Source organism: Procambarus clarkii, chromosome 17 (assembly GCF_040958095.1).
Source record: "Procambarus clarkii isolate CNS0578487 chromosome 17, FALCON_Pclarkii_2.0, whole genome shotgun sequence".
NCBI lineage: Eukaryota > Metazoa > Arthropoda > Malacostraca > Decapoda > Cambaridae > Procambarus > Procambarus clarkii.
This window is the reverse complement of record NC_091166.1, coordinates 25548032-25563340: the sequence shown is the minus strand read 5'-3', so window position 1 is coordinate 25563340 and position 15309 is coordinate 25548032. Positions and strand designations below refer to the sequence as shown.

Here is a 15309-nt window from a genome sequence, read left to right as displayed (position 1 = left end):
GGTTGGGATGTTTACATTTAAAGCTAAAGGAATTATATATAAATCTACCGGAATTTCATATCTCATCTCTCTTCCCCAAAACAAAAACGGGTCTTCTACGTCGTATCATTAAAATTTTGCACAAAAAGTATACGGGAAGAAAGTTTACATTGCAATCTACAGGAGGTTTACACATAAGATTATGGCAATTTCAAGCTTCATCTCACACTAAAATTGTTAAATGCCAAGTCTATATCATACCATATAAAAAATATAGGAAAAGTCTATATCTAGAGAGAGAGAGAGAGAGAGAGAGAGAGAAGAGAGAGAGAGAGAGAGAGAGAGAGAGAGAGAGGTGAGAGAGGAGAGAGGTAGAGGATAGAGAGCGAGAGGAGATAGAGAGGGGGACACCTGCAGTGGGGGGGGAAATATAGAGGGAGAGAGAGAGAGAGAGAGAGAGAGAGAGAGAGAGAGAGAGAGAGAGAGAGAGAGAGAGAGAGAGAGAGAGAGAGAGGGGGGGGGAGAGAAAGGGGGGAGAAAGAGAGGAGAGGAGAGAAAGGGGGGAGAGGGAGAAGGGGAGAGAGAGAGAGAGAGGGGGGGGGAGGTGCATGTGTGTGTGTATGGGGGGGGAGGTGGAAGAGAGGGAGGGGATGCTGAGGGTGCGTGGAGCAGATTAGTGCGGAAGGGTTATGGGAGGGGGAGGGCCCTATGGTTTTGAGGCTGTGTGTGTACTGTTGGTGATATGGTGGGAAGGGGTGGGGATGAGAGAAGAGGGAAGAATTGTCTCGGTGTAGGGTGCAGTGTTTTTCACACTTGGGTGTCAGAAAACTAGTTCCCACATGAGCTGAACATTTCCCTTGAGGTTCGTTTCCGTTTGCTAACTTATATCTTAAACTAACTATTAAAAAGTAATAAACACTGCACACCGCTTGACTGACTTTTCGAGAGGCCTTACCTTACCGCCAATTCAAAACAGCCCACAGCACAAACAGGTCTTAAGAGTACTATTCACATTCGAGTGTAGGCCTGCTGTCTCCATCCACGCAGCTGCCAGGAGTAGGTCCCTCCAACTTGTCGCTAGATATCACCAGTACTCTGTTTCTTGTTCCTCTTCGCACCGATATAGTTCTAATGCTACACATATAGAATCAATTCTTCACTATCCTATTCACTATTTGTTATGATTCTCACTATCACATCTAGTTGTGTACACTCTGGCCAAGCAGTGGCCCACGTGCTTGCCCTGGCACTTTCCTGAAGAAAGCTTTCCTGAAAGTAAAAAAAAAAATAGGAAGAAGAAAACCACCTTGTAAGCTACAAAGAAATAAAATAGATGTAAGCATGTATATAATGTTACTTAAGATAGATAGATAGATAGATAGATAGATAGATAGATAGATAGATAGATAGATAGATAGATAGATAGATAGATAGATAGATAGATAGATAGATAGATAGATAGATAGATAGATCAAATAATAATAATAATATGCCTGTGTGAATAAAATAATTTAAAAATAATAATAATAGGTTGACTGTGCCTAAGGAAGATGAATATTGGAGGTGTAATGCTATGTCTATTCATATGGTTTAATAAACTGTTTAGTAACGTGATGTTTATTTTATTTAAAGAAGGTAGAGTGAATAGTCTCCAACTACGGGAATGAATGGATGGTTAAATAACTGCTAGTAAGGCTGTGTCTTTTTTTTAATTACTTGCTGGTAATGATGGATTACTCGGTTAAATAAACTGCTAGTAAGGTTGTGTCTGTTTTTAATTACCTGATGTGAACAGTCTCCAACTAAGAACGTGGATAGATTGATGAATAAGTTGGTAGGAACGCTATGTGATTTAACTCGGCTGCATGAACTACTGTATATCAGCTGTATAAAATTGTGAACTCCTTGGTTGGTTAGTTTTTTTGGTTAAAATAAATGTATATGATTATATGTAACAGACAATCAAACAAACAAACTAGTCTCTGGACCTGTGTTTATTTGTAAAGTTGACTGTTTATTTTGAATGGAAAGGAAATGAAGCATTAAAATGGTCTGGCTTGAACACATACTCACTAATTACCACACAAACCAATAATATACTATGCATGCCCTTGGCTGGATGAAGAGAGAGAGAGAGAGAGAGAGAGAGAGAGAGAGAGAGAGAGAGAGAGAGAGAGAGAGAGAGAGAGAGAGAGAGAGAGAGAGAGAGAGAGAGAGAGAGAGAGAGAGAGAGAGAGAGAGAGAGAGAGAGAGAGAGAGAGAGAGAGAGAGAGAGTATATGACCCCTCATCTCTCTTCCCTGCTAAATAAAAAAAAAATCCAGTTAGTGCTTTAAATACATTATACAATCTAGTCGAAGCAAAGAAAGAAATTGTCTAAACTTTAGTCAGTGTGAGAAACCACGAATTACCTTTGCTGTCGAAGAAGAAGAAGAAGAGAGAGAGAGAGTAAACAGAGTGGTTTAGTGGTCTGTGTGTGTGACACGTGTCCAACACACTTGGGCGGTGGGTGGCAGTGGACACGTACCGGCGGGGACGATGAGGAGCGCCAACCGCATTGACCGTATGATACCTATACCCCTCCTAATACCACCTTACCTACTCAGTAGCAAGCTCTCTCTCTCTCTCTCTCTCTCTCTCTCTCTCTCTCTCTCTCTCTCTCTCTCTCTCTCTCTCTCTCTCTCTCTCTCTCTCTCTCTCTCTCTCTCTCTCTCTCTCTCTCTCTCTCTCTCTCTCTCTCTCTCTCTCTCTCTCTCTCTCTCTCTCTCTCTCTCTCTCTCTCTCTCTCTCTCTCTCTCTCTCTCTCTCTCTCTCTCTCTCTCTCTCTCTCTCTCTCTCTCTCTCTCTCTCTCTCTCTCTCTCTCTCTCTCTCTCTCTCTCTCTCTCTCTCTCTCTCTTTCTCTCTCTCTCCAGCTAAGCGGCGGCTGAGTGACTGGGTTTCTGGCAAGCTCTCTGTCTGACTGTCTGTCTAACTGCTGGTGGTGGTGGTGAGCTCCTCTCCTATCTGTGTGTGAAAGGCGTTCATTTTCATTTCCTTCCTGCCAATGATAAAGCTCATCTCTATCTCTCTCTCTCTCTCTCTCTCTCTCTCTGTTTAACGGCCTCAAATACCTGTCTGTTCTCTCTCTTCCTCTATGCTAGTGAAAGTTATAAATCCTAATTGCTAAGCTCTTACCTCTCCCATAGACTTCCCATCCCATCCAAACGCTAAATACGTTATGACAAAATAACATAGGGCGGAGCTTGATGATGATTGTACGTCGCTCACTTAGGAGTGCACATCTCGTAGGAAGAGAGGAAGGATGGAGGAGCCAAAAAATTCTCCTTTCTCATACGTGATTGGCCAACTCTCATCTACACACTCTCCTTTCCCATACTGGATTGTCATTCACTCTTCCTATCATAACAAGACATTTCTTCCAATTTCCTCTTTTCTTACTAACTCTATCATATGTATATGTCTTACATCTCATACACCTATTTACCCTACATCTCTTCACCCTTTCCTCTCACTTTAACTCCCGAAAACTCAAGGGCGGAGCGAAAATCACCCGCGTGCCAACGACGTTGCCCCCGCGATGATGGCGAGACCCCCGCACAAACAGCGATACCTTCCTCCTCACCTGGAACACTAGGTGTTTCAGGTGGAACACCTGGTGTTCCGGGTGGGGGCATCGCCATTGGCGTAAATCTCCCTATTGGGAGGACCATGAGTAGTAGTATTAGCAGTGATATATAACCCTCCACCAAACGAAAGAAGACCCAGGCAAAAGTATGACAAAAACTACATTGCAATTAACACGTAATTGAGAGAGCACCACTGTTGCCTGTAGAAATAGATCCGATTTGCACATCATGGTTGGACTTCGATCATGGAAGGATAGATTGGGAAAAGAAGGAACTACATTCAGGAGAGGAAACATGGAGAGCGAAAGTGTTGGAAGTGGTGACTAGGAACTATTTAAGTCAGCATGTCAAGGAACCCAAATAAATGAGAGGCAACGAGAAACCAGCAATACTCGGTCTAGTCTTCACTCTGAATGACTCCGACATAAGGGAAATCAGTTTCGAAGCCACCGTGGGGAATGAGCGATCACAGTGTACTGATGTTTATCTGGTGGAAGTATAGGGCACAGAAAACAAAAGACCGCCATTCCGAAACTGAAACTCTGAAGAGATAAGAAAATTCCTAACAGATATAACTTGGGAAACAGAACTCAGAGGAAAAAGGCCCAAGACATGATGGACTACATCACACAGAAGTGTAAGGAGACAGCAACCAAATTCGTCCCAGTCCAGAAGGAAAAAAAATAAATGCAGATGAGAAACCCATGGTTTAACCATTGATGTAAGCTTGCAAAGCAACTAAGTACAAGTCCGTGGAGAAACTATAGAAATAATATGGCACTAGTGAGCAGAGAAAGACACCAGATCACCAGGAACGAATACGTCAGAGTGAGAAGAGAGGCAGCAAGACAATATGAAGATGACATATCAAGCAGGACAAAGACTCCACCTAAATTGCTGCATAACCACACCAGGTGAAAAATATTAGTGAAGGAAAAGGTAATGAAACTGAGGATAGGAGTAGACAAATTCACTCCAAACGCCAAGGAAGTGTGCAAAGAACTCAATAAAAACTTCCAGGAGGCCTTCACAGTAGAACAATTTGAAGTTCCAGAGATAAGAGGAGGGAATATCTAACCAAACACAACTAGATGAGTTTGTGATTACCAGCGGGCAGGTGAGGAAGCATCTGCTAGAGTTAGAAGTGACAAAGCGTATTGGCCAGGATGGAACCTCACCTTGGTTACTTAAGGAAAGAGTGGAAGCTCTGTGCCAGCTACTCGCCATGGTGTACAACAAATGAAAGGTGAACTGGTAAAAAGGTGAACTACCAAAAATTTGAAAGAACACTAATGTAGTCCCGAAATTCAAGAAGGGAAAGAGACAGGAGGCACTGAACTACAGGCCAGTGTCACTAACCTGCATAACATTCAAAATGACAGAGAATATTTTGCGAAAAAAGCTAGTGGAAATCTGGAGAACTTTGTAACACAACATAAGCATGGGTTCATGGATGGCAAATTATGCAGGACATGATCAATTGAATTCGACGACCAGGCAAAAAAAAAAATCATGCAAGAAAGAAAGGGGATGGGCAGACTGTATATTTTTGGATTGCCAGAAAGCTTTTGACACAGTACCACACTAGAGACTAGTGTGCAAACTGGAGATACAAGCAAGAATGAAAGGGAAGATACTCCACTGCATAAGGGAGTACCTAAACAATAAACAACACAAGACAGCGAGTCACTGTCAGGGGGTGAGGTCTCGGAGTGGCAAGTCGTCACCAGTGGAATCCCTCAGGGATAAGTACTTGGACGTATACTGTTCCTGATATATGTAAATGATTTTCTAGAATGAATTGACTCGTTCCTCTCAATGCTTTCTGATGATGCAAAAATTATGAGGAGGATTAAGACAGAGGAAGATAATATGAGGCTACAAGATGACCTAAAGAAATTGAAGGAGTGGTCCAACAAACGGCTATTAAAGTTCAACCCAAGTAAATGTAATGTAATGAAACTAGGTGGAGGAAACAGGAGGCCAGACACAAGATACCGAATGGGAGATGAAATCTTTCACGAAACAGAGAGAAAGAGCTAAGAGTTTTTATTATGCCAAACCTGTTCCCTGAAGCCCACTTCAAAAAAATAATATCGGCGGCATATGTGAGGATAGCTAACATCAGAACTGCCTTCAGAAACCTGTGTAAGAATCTTTCAGAAACTTTTTTTTACGAATATAAGTGTTTTCTTCTGTATGGTAGATGAAGTAATGCAAAGGTAATAAAGGAATTACTATGGGGTGCACCTAGGGATATTTACTAACACACTTACCTCCATCATCTATCTCTGTTTCTCTATGCAAACGATGAGCTACAATAACGTTGCTGAAGATATGATGACCAAACGAAACACCAGAAATAGAAGAAACGACGACGTTTCGGTCTATGCTGAAGTGTGGTTTGGTCATCATATCTTCCTCCCTTTCTTTCCTTTCTTTGTCTGCCTCTTCCTGTCTTTGTCTCTCTTCCTCCAGCTGCCCTGCTTGAGAAAGTGTTTATAAGAATTATTTCCTGTACACACACACCGCTCAGAGGAATGTTTGTAAATGTGATTTTAATTTGCTAATAATTATTCTTTCCCCTGCCAACACTCAAGGTCAGGTTAGGTTAGGATTCCTTAAGGTGAATACCATTCAAGACATCTAACAGGTGAATTGCAGTGTTGAAACTGAACAATAACAAACAATGAAACGAGAAAGTAGAGGCATCAGCTTAACACCAGTGCTTCCTTGCGATGGCGGCAACGGCAGTGGTGGTGCTCGGGTGGACGGCAGGTATAAGGTGATGGATGACAGACTGCTTTATTGCAATGTCACTGAGACATCCGGCGTTAGTAAACTAATTGTAAAACCGGAGACGAATATCGAGGCTAGAAAACTTTGGAACCCTGTGGGGACTTTTGTTAAGCCTAAAGCCCAGGAACACTATGAGGATTCCATTTTAAGTTAACAGGAAAACCTTGCATTAAAGACTATAACCAAGGAAGTTTATATTGAAATCTATGGCCTAGGGAGTTTGCATTCATTGGCAGAGGGAATCCATTTAAATCTACAGTGTAGGAAGTTTATATTAAAGACTATAGCCTAGGTGTGGGATATCTGGGCTTGACTCATATATTCAATTGTTTACTTATTGGATTTAATAAATCGAAGGACCACCCACCTTTGGGAAAAGAGGGAAAACTAATAGAAGTGATCATTAGAATATCACTAGAGAACCAGTGTCTATGGATAATCATTAAAGGAATAATCACTTGAAATAATGAATGGACTGTATTATTAATTAATTAAAGTCAGAGCCTCAAAGACCTACATTGGGGGGGGGGGGTATTTCTAGAAATTCATATATATCTAGGAACCAGTGTGGTTCGCCACCAGTTCATTGTTGAGTAAATGATATAATATATCTAAGCTACTATAGATTCAAAATATGAGAACTCAAATTGTGAATATTAAAGATCATGAATTACTGAGCAACAGTCAGAGCAAAACACATTAATTACCAATCATCACTTCTGGTTATAATCTATTCAATGCAAAGATTCTACAGGAATTATTTAAGAATCAATAATCATATTAAATAAATTTGTACGAAAAGATGCCTTAGCTTTAAGACGATTTCTGTAACATCATTTCGTCATTCGTCCTGGTGGTCACAGGATCTACACAAAGAAAGAACTCGAGGTGAATATCACGAATGATGAGAAACAACTTGATGACTCCTCGTATACACGCTGAAATCAGAGAAATTTAAGTAGCATTTGAATAGGCTACGTTTATTTTCAATATTCATGAAAACGGAGGAAATTGTCGAAATTTTACTAACGTTGTATATTGGGTATCCTCGCTATATGACGACAGACTACTCACAAATATATAATCTAGGATGATGCATCAAACGAGAAACATATACTTAACATGAGCGTATTAAATACTGAGGTCTGCCAAAACCGCATCAGCCAGTCCCTGACGTCCACTGCTGTGTACGTGTAATTACGGGTCTTGGCTTCAATTGTTGACGCGTTATTAACTGGCTGGGCACTATAGAACACGTGGATAAGTAATTATTAACTGTTGACCGAGTATCAACGTAAGTTTTGCCGATAAATTCCCCAGTCACTACCAGGTGTCTCGCCACTCTTCACGCCAGGGATGCCTTCTCCCACACAATGGCGTCGCCGCCTCCCTCAACCCATCTCTCGCATTCACCACAGAAATTATTAATCACAAGTAATTCTTTTCCACGCAATTATGGATGAAATACGTTAATGAGAACTGGGTTGCAATTATAGGGATTACAATATTATCATATTCTCGTTTTATGGTGTCAAACGAGAAATGGAGAAGATTTTATTTTATCCATGGCATTCGTACGTAACAGAAAACACTGCTGCTACATAACAATTTTAGTTCATAACTCTCGGTTTGAGATTATTGGGAGTTATATTATCCGGAAGTAATTATTACACGGAATACTGATAATTTTAGAGAACCACATTAAATTCTCTAACCCATTGGTAATAAATGTGTCTAACTGGACATTATCTGACGCAATGTTGCTACTCGATTTCATGAGAATTCTAGCATTAATACGCAGATGAAATGGTTAATTTATGTTGACACTACCATTAGTGAAATTAGTAACTACTGTAGTTAGTATATAATGATAATGATTTATTATAATACAATAGTTGTTTATTAGTGTTGGAAATTTTCAACATAACTCCGGGGGGAGAAAACTCGGGTCGCATTGCAATGTTGAGTACTGACGTACCTATCCCGAAGTTAATATTAATGTTAGTATGTTAATACACACATAATGGATGTTCCGTAATTGTCAAGGACATACAAGAATTTTAAGTCTTGTAAAGGAACTCATGTTGAATGAAACATGGAGAAACTCATAGATACTCTAGATGAAATAATGTTATAGTTGATAGCCTATACAAACAAATTAAGGATTAAATCATACAATTTAAAGTAACTGAGAATCCACTGTGAGATGAATATTTTGGGTCATGGTAACTTGTAACTGATTTGGTACTTGACATCACAACACAGCATCATCATGATTACTCAAATTGGATGTGAAATTATTTGCTCTTAGTCAGAGCTATAATAGGCTTGTAGTTTCCGTTTGCATTGTTGAGCAGCATCTCTAGTGGGGCGGGTGCTGGGTGGATCAGAATTGTTGTCCTCGGAAACTGTTGGTGAAGCTGGTTCTGATAAACACTCTCGTTCTGCTAATTCGAGAGGTACCAACTTCTCTAAGGTTTTTAGGGTAGTAGTGCCTCGGCACAAAACCCGTACTACTCTCTGGATGCCTTGGTGATCTGGGTGGATAGCAACAATTTTGCCTATAGGCCATTCTGACCTTGGTCCATCACTGTCAGCCAATACTAGGCCTCCTGGTTTAAGTTGAACTTTATTATATGGGCTCGAAGCTCCATAGTGGTACTCTCATAGAGCTGTGAGGAACTCTCGAGTCCACACCTCATTCCACCTTTCAATTACTCTCGAGAGATGTTGGTAACTTTCTACTAAGTCACTCCTGGTTACATGGGAAGGGTAGACGGGGTACTCTTCTGCCAAAGGTATCAGAGGACTCAGCATGCCTCCATGTACTAAATGTGTGGGACTCAGAGGTTCTCTCTGTGAGAAATCATCTGATAGGTAAGTTAATGGGCGATTGTTGACTCGCGCCTCAATTTCCATGACTAGTGTTTGGAGTTCGGAGTAATTAATTTTGTGTCGATGCAAGGTCTTCCTTAAACATTTCTTGACAGTCCCTATCATACGTTCGTAGAACCCACCTTGCCAGGGGGCTCTGGGAGCAATAAATTTCCAGTGGCATTGCCGTCTGTGCAGGACAGACTGCACTTCTGGATGATTCCATATCTCTCGTAGGCAAGCTTCTCCAGCCACAAAATTTGAACCATTATCAAATATCATTACTTTGGGACAGGATCTGCGAGCTGCAAATCTACGAAAAGCTTGGATGAAGGCTTCGGCACTCATGTCAAAAGTAACTTCTAGATGTACGCCTCGTGTGGTAGCACACGTGAAGAGGCAAATATAAGCTTTCACTGGTATCTTATCTGGATTGCCAATGAGAAGCAAGGCTCCTGTGTAATCGACACCAGTGGTCTCAAACGGACGAAGATGAACTACTCTCTCCTTAGGGAGTGGTGGAGGTCCTGGGTAAGGACACACTCGAGCGTCGTATCTTTTACAGATCACACAGAACTTAATTATTGATTTGACAGTTTGACGACCTTGAGGAAGCCAATATTTCTGTCTGAGGTCGGTGAGAGTGTCTAACACTCCACCATGCAAAGTACCATATTGATGGTGATGCAAAACTAGAAGTTTGTAATAATGTGGTGACATGGTAGAAGGATCGGATTCCTTGTATCCAAATAAATTTTTGCAAGAAGCAGACGTCCTCCACACCTTAATATATTATGAGTGTTGGTATCATACCAGATACCTAGAGACGTGGTTAATTTATCTGGAAGATTTTCATATTCACTTCCATTTGTCTCTTGTTGTGCCCGTTTGATCCAGTAGAGGATAGGATTGGGAAACTTATGTCTGATTCCTATCTTAGCAAGAAAATGAAACACATGTGCTGTCACTCCTAATAACTTACTCAAGTTAGAATAATTGTGAGGATTAATAGCTGAGATTCGATGAGGTTCTGGTTCTTTCATGGGAGTAGTGATATTGGTCACTATGACTTGTGGCTTCTGTTTGGGCCAATGACCACTAACAAGCCATGAAGATCCATTAAACCACATCGAAGACTTGATTAGTTGTTTTAATGTTAACCCTAGTGATAAGTAATCTGCAGGATTGTCCTTAGTGGGGACATGTCTGAATTTATATCCAGCAGATAATTCATGAGTTTCCCTAACGCGATTACTAACGTAGGGAGTTTTATTGTTGTTATTTCTTACCCATTGTAAGACTGCCTCATTGTCTGACCACACGACGATTTCACCAAAGTGGATATTATTGAGTGTCTTGGTCAGGCAATGAGCCAATCTTACTCCCACCAGCTATGCAGTTAACCCCATTTGAGGTAAAGATCTCTTCTTGATTGGAGCAACTCTTGCTTTAGATGTGACTAAAATTGATAGTGCACTATTAATTAAGTAGGCTGCAGCGCCATACGCTTTGCCAGAGGCATCGCAAAAAACGTGCAAATTTGTGGGTAAGTTTTCTCCTGAAGCATTACGAGGAAATTTCAAAACACCTAATTGATTGAAATCCGTTGTGAGTATCTGCCATTTATCTTGCAACTCAATTGGCAACGAATCATCCCATCCCATATGTTTCTGCCAGCATTCCTGCATGAGGAGTTTGCCCCTTATTAATATAGGACTAACGAAGCCTAAGGGGTCAAATGGTTGACTGACATACGAGAGTAATTTTCTCATGGTAAGGGTGAATTATTGGTTTGTACTGACTTGACATTCATCTCGTCAGTACCTGTGTTCCATTCCACACCCAGAACTTTTAATTGATTAGGCACCTGATTACCCGGAAATTCTTTCTTGATTTTCTGGTTTAATGATTTATTGTTTGAGGCCCACGATTGTAGTGGCAAATTGGCTCCTAATAACTCACAGTTAGCCTCATGGTAGATTTCTACCAATTTGGATTTGATATTTGTAGTTCCCTGGAAATTATCGACATACAAGTTGTCACTGATCTCTGTTTTATAAGGGTTATTTAACTTCCTCAAATGTGTATCTAATGTGGTTTGAAGTAGAAACGGAGAGGAAGTCGCTCCGAATAGCACAGAGGCCAATCGGTAGGTTATGACATCATTGTCAGGATCCAGTGGGTCCTTAATCCAGAGAAATTTGGTGTAATTACGATCCTCTTCTTGCAAGCCTACTCTAAGGAAAGCTTTACTGATATCAGCAGTATAAGTGAAAATACCAGTGCGGAATTGTAATAGTACATCATGTAGCCTTTGTGTTAGGCTAGGTCCCGTTTGGAGACATTCATTCCAGGACACGCTGTTTGGCTTCACTTTGGCACTACAGTTGAAAACAATATGTATTGGCGTTGTCAATGAATCTTTCACCACAGCGTGATGGGGTATATAGTGACCTATTTTTCGGTCATCATTATCAACAACTTCGATAAATTTACTATTGAGTTGTTGTTGAATTAATTGATGATACATGTTCAGTTTGTCTGGCTGTTTCTTCAGCCATATTAATTGAGACTGTAATTGAGAGGCTGCCATGAAATAATTAACTGGAAGTTGTGGATGATTCAACTTCCATGGTAGTCTCACCCAGTATTGTTTGTCCTTATAGACAACTGTATCCAGATATTGCTGGTAAGTCCACATATCATCAGGGCTTGGTTGTTCAGGGACAATACCTAAAGTGTCTAAATCCCACAGACGATGTACAGGTGGATCAGACTCATTATCTTCAGATATTTCTCTGAAATGTAGGGGTGACTGTTCCAAGCCTAGTCACGCTACTATTGTATTGTTAGATTGTTGGTTGGTTGATGCTGGGTTTTGTTGGTAAAGCACCGGTCCAGTAAGCAACTTGCCTCCAGCAGATGACAACAAATTCATTCCATGTTGTCTGGTGTATCCCGTTATAAATTTACATGGTCAGCGCCTATAAGTATACCAACATCAATGAGGCAGTCAGAATTTATTTTGTAGTCTGCTAGCCTCATGCGGTTTCGTTTAAGATATCTCGCAGTGCGAGCTAGTCCTGTGACCTGCAGGTCTGAAGGAAGTTTATCTACTACTACCGCTTGTATTGGACTAGTGGAAGATCCAAGTCTCACTAACACCTTGACTACTTGGTATTCACGAGGTCCACTATTAGTCAAGAACCCCGAAATATTCAGTCTCACACTTTTGGCAGGTTTTAATTTTAACTGCTCGACTAATTGTTGTGTGATAAAGGTTTCCTGTGATCCTTCATCAATGAAACCTCTTGTGGTAACTCTAGATTTTCTGTCAATTAGTTTAAGTTGAGCTGTAGGCAGAGTGGTATTATTGCCTGACTCAGTAGCAAGTACATTTATTTCTTGATGTACCTAGCAATATTGTACTGTGGTAGAATTCAAAGAATTCTCCCCAGTTGTCATAGATTGTGTAGAAGTTTTTCTACATAAGGTATAATGATGTACACCTTTGTTGCATCTATTGCATAACCGTAGTTGCACTACACATTTACTGGGATCATGAGAACCCATGCACTTGGTGCATCTGTGTAATTCTTGTAGCCGTTTAATCCTGGTATTAAAGTTAGGATAAACAGTGCATTCGTAGGTGACGTGTTCTTGATCGCAGAACAGACACTTTCTCTCTTTGGCTGAATTTGTCCTTTTAGTAGACATATCAGTTGTAACATCAGAGGGAGATACAGAATAAATACCTACTCTACCACTCCTTTTTCCAGTGGATGGAGTAATCTTAGGTTTGAATTTATTGGACTTATTCAAAGTCGAATAGGGTTTGACTGAGTTGTCAATATTAGGTGGGTTATGATGAGAGTTAGTAGAGAAGTTTGAAACACTCTTCCCATCTTGGTTGGCTCTTTGTCTTTCGACTAAGGTATGTAAACCTTCTGTAATTTCATTTAAGGTCAGAAAGGTTTTGTTGTACATAGTACACAATTTATCTAAAGTTTCTCTTGGTAATTTGCGCCTTACAACTACCTTTGTCATCCATTCAGCAGTCTGAATTTGGACTATAAGGCTTAAGGCCTTGAGTAAAGATACTAACTCTAGTCTGAAAGTTTGGAGAGAATCTGTAGAATTATTAGCAGATGGTAAATCCAGCAATTTTTGAACTAAGATAGCAGTAGTTCTCATCTTGTTATCGTAGTTGTTCATAAGCAATTGAACAGCTAGGGTGTAACCATCACTGGTCAGTGTTATGTTAGAGATTACCTTCAAGGCTTCATTTCGTAACAAGCCTTGTAAATAAGTGAACTTGGTTGTTTGAGGGATGTTAGCTTTAGAGTCTACTGCATCCACGAATTTACTTCAGAAATCATCCCATCTCTCATTCTCGTGACCAGAGAATGTGGGTATATTGATCTGAGGTAATTTGACATCAGGATCTGGATGTGCAGTAGAGGCTGTTGTTAATTTGTTTTTAACAATTTGCCTTTTAAAGGTTTGAAGCTTAGCCTGTATATCATCTTCTTACTGGGCTAAATCATTTACAATATCCTCAAGTTCAGTTTCACCTATTGAAGTTTTGTAAAGTTCTGTCAAATACAGATTCATATGTTGATTAATATGCGCGAATTTGCCTTCAGCAACTTGAAGTAAGTCTTCTAATTCAAGGTAGTCAACAGGTGACTGTTGTGACAGATTTTGACATTTGGTAATCTGTCGGGTCAAATGACCTTTCAGACCGATAAGGGTCCCTTTCATTTTGTCAGCCGTTTCCATCTTGCTGGGTAAGGGCTGGTCTGACACTAAATAGTTGTTACTATTGTAACTGGGATATTGACTCATTCAATGGAGTTCGATATCAATATAATAGCCTAATGTATTTGAATAGACTATACTACCTCGTTCAGAGGTTAATTTATCTACCTAACAATAAGTAACTAAGGATTTTGAGCAGTGCTTGAACTTCACCATTAACTTTCTTCCGGCTAGCTCATCTTTATCACCATTAGATGTAATGGTGATCATTCAGCAGCACTCAAAATGCATACACACAAATAATGAGTACACAAATAATTAATACGGATATACTCTAATCAGAGTTACCCTAAGGTTAAATCCCACCCTTGATAGGGTCAGCACAAGAATGAAAAATGTATGTACTACTAACTAGCTCAAGACTTGTTGTAAGAATTTCTACCTAAGAAACTACAAATTTATTTAGTCTGCCTTTGTGCCAAATTCAGCACAATCACAGCCTAAATTCCTACCTAATAAAGGTTGGCATAGATTAATTTGTGGTGCAGTAATGTGAAGATATAGTTGTGCTGTATTTTTGTTTATTTTTAGATTTTATAGTATATATATAAGTGTGCACTTGCACACACAGGTGAAAATACAATTATGTACAATTAATTTTGGCTTGCCAGCCACAGCCTTTTATGGTGATTGATTGTGTTGATCAATTTGTCAACCACATGTGACCTAGACTTACCTGACAGGTGTATATCATTAGAATATCACTAGAGAACCAGTGTCTATGGATAATCATTAAAGGAATAATCACTTGAAATAATGAATGGACTGTATTATTAATTAATTAAAGTCAGAGCCTCAAAGACCTACATTGGAGGGGTATTTCTAGAAATTCATATATATCTAGGAACCAGTGTGGTTCGCCACCAGTTCATTGTTGAGTAAATGATATAATAAATCTAAACTACTATAGACTCAAAATATGAGAACTCAAATTGTGAATATTAAAGATCATGAATTACTGAGCAACAGTCAGAGCAAAACACATTAATTACCAATCATCACTTCTGGTAATAATCTATTCAATGCAAAGATTCTTCATGAATTATTTAAGAATCAATAATCATATTAAATAAATTTGTACGAAAAGATGTCTTAGCTTTAAGACGATTTCTGTAACATCATTTCGTCATTCGTCCTCGTGGTCACAGGATCTCCACAAAGAAAGAACTCGAGGTGAATATCACGAATGATGAGAAACAACTTGATGACT

The 15309-nt window shown here is 39.9% G+C and overlaps 1 protein-coding gene across 1 annotated transcript; it reads right to left on the bottom strand.

The window, feature by feature from the left end:
* Positions 1 to 9068: 9068 nt before the first annotated feature.
* On the bottom strand, positions 9069 to 9626 carry LOC138365595 (uncharacterized). Its single transcript, XM_069326073.1, has one exon. It carries the CDS (start codon positions 9624 to 9626, stop codon positions 9069 to 9071), a length of 558 nt encoding a protein of 185 aa, XP_069182174.1.
* Between the last annotated feature and the right edge of the window lie 5683 nt (positions 9627 to 15309).

Excerpts from the sequence above, each read along its gene's own strand:
- LOC138365595 (XM_069326073.1), bottom strand. The coding sequence starts at position 9,626 with ATGAGTGCCGAAGCCTTCATCCAAGCTTTTCGTAGATTTGCAGCTCGC.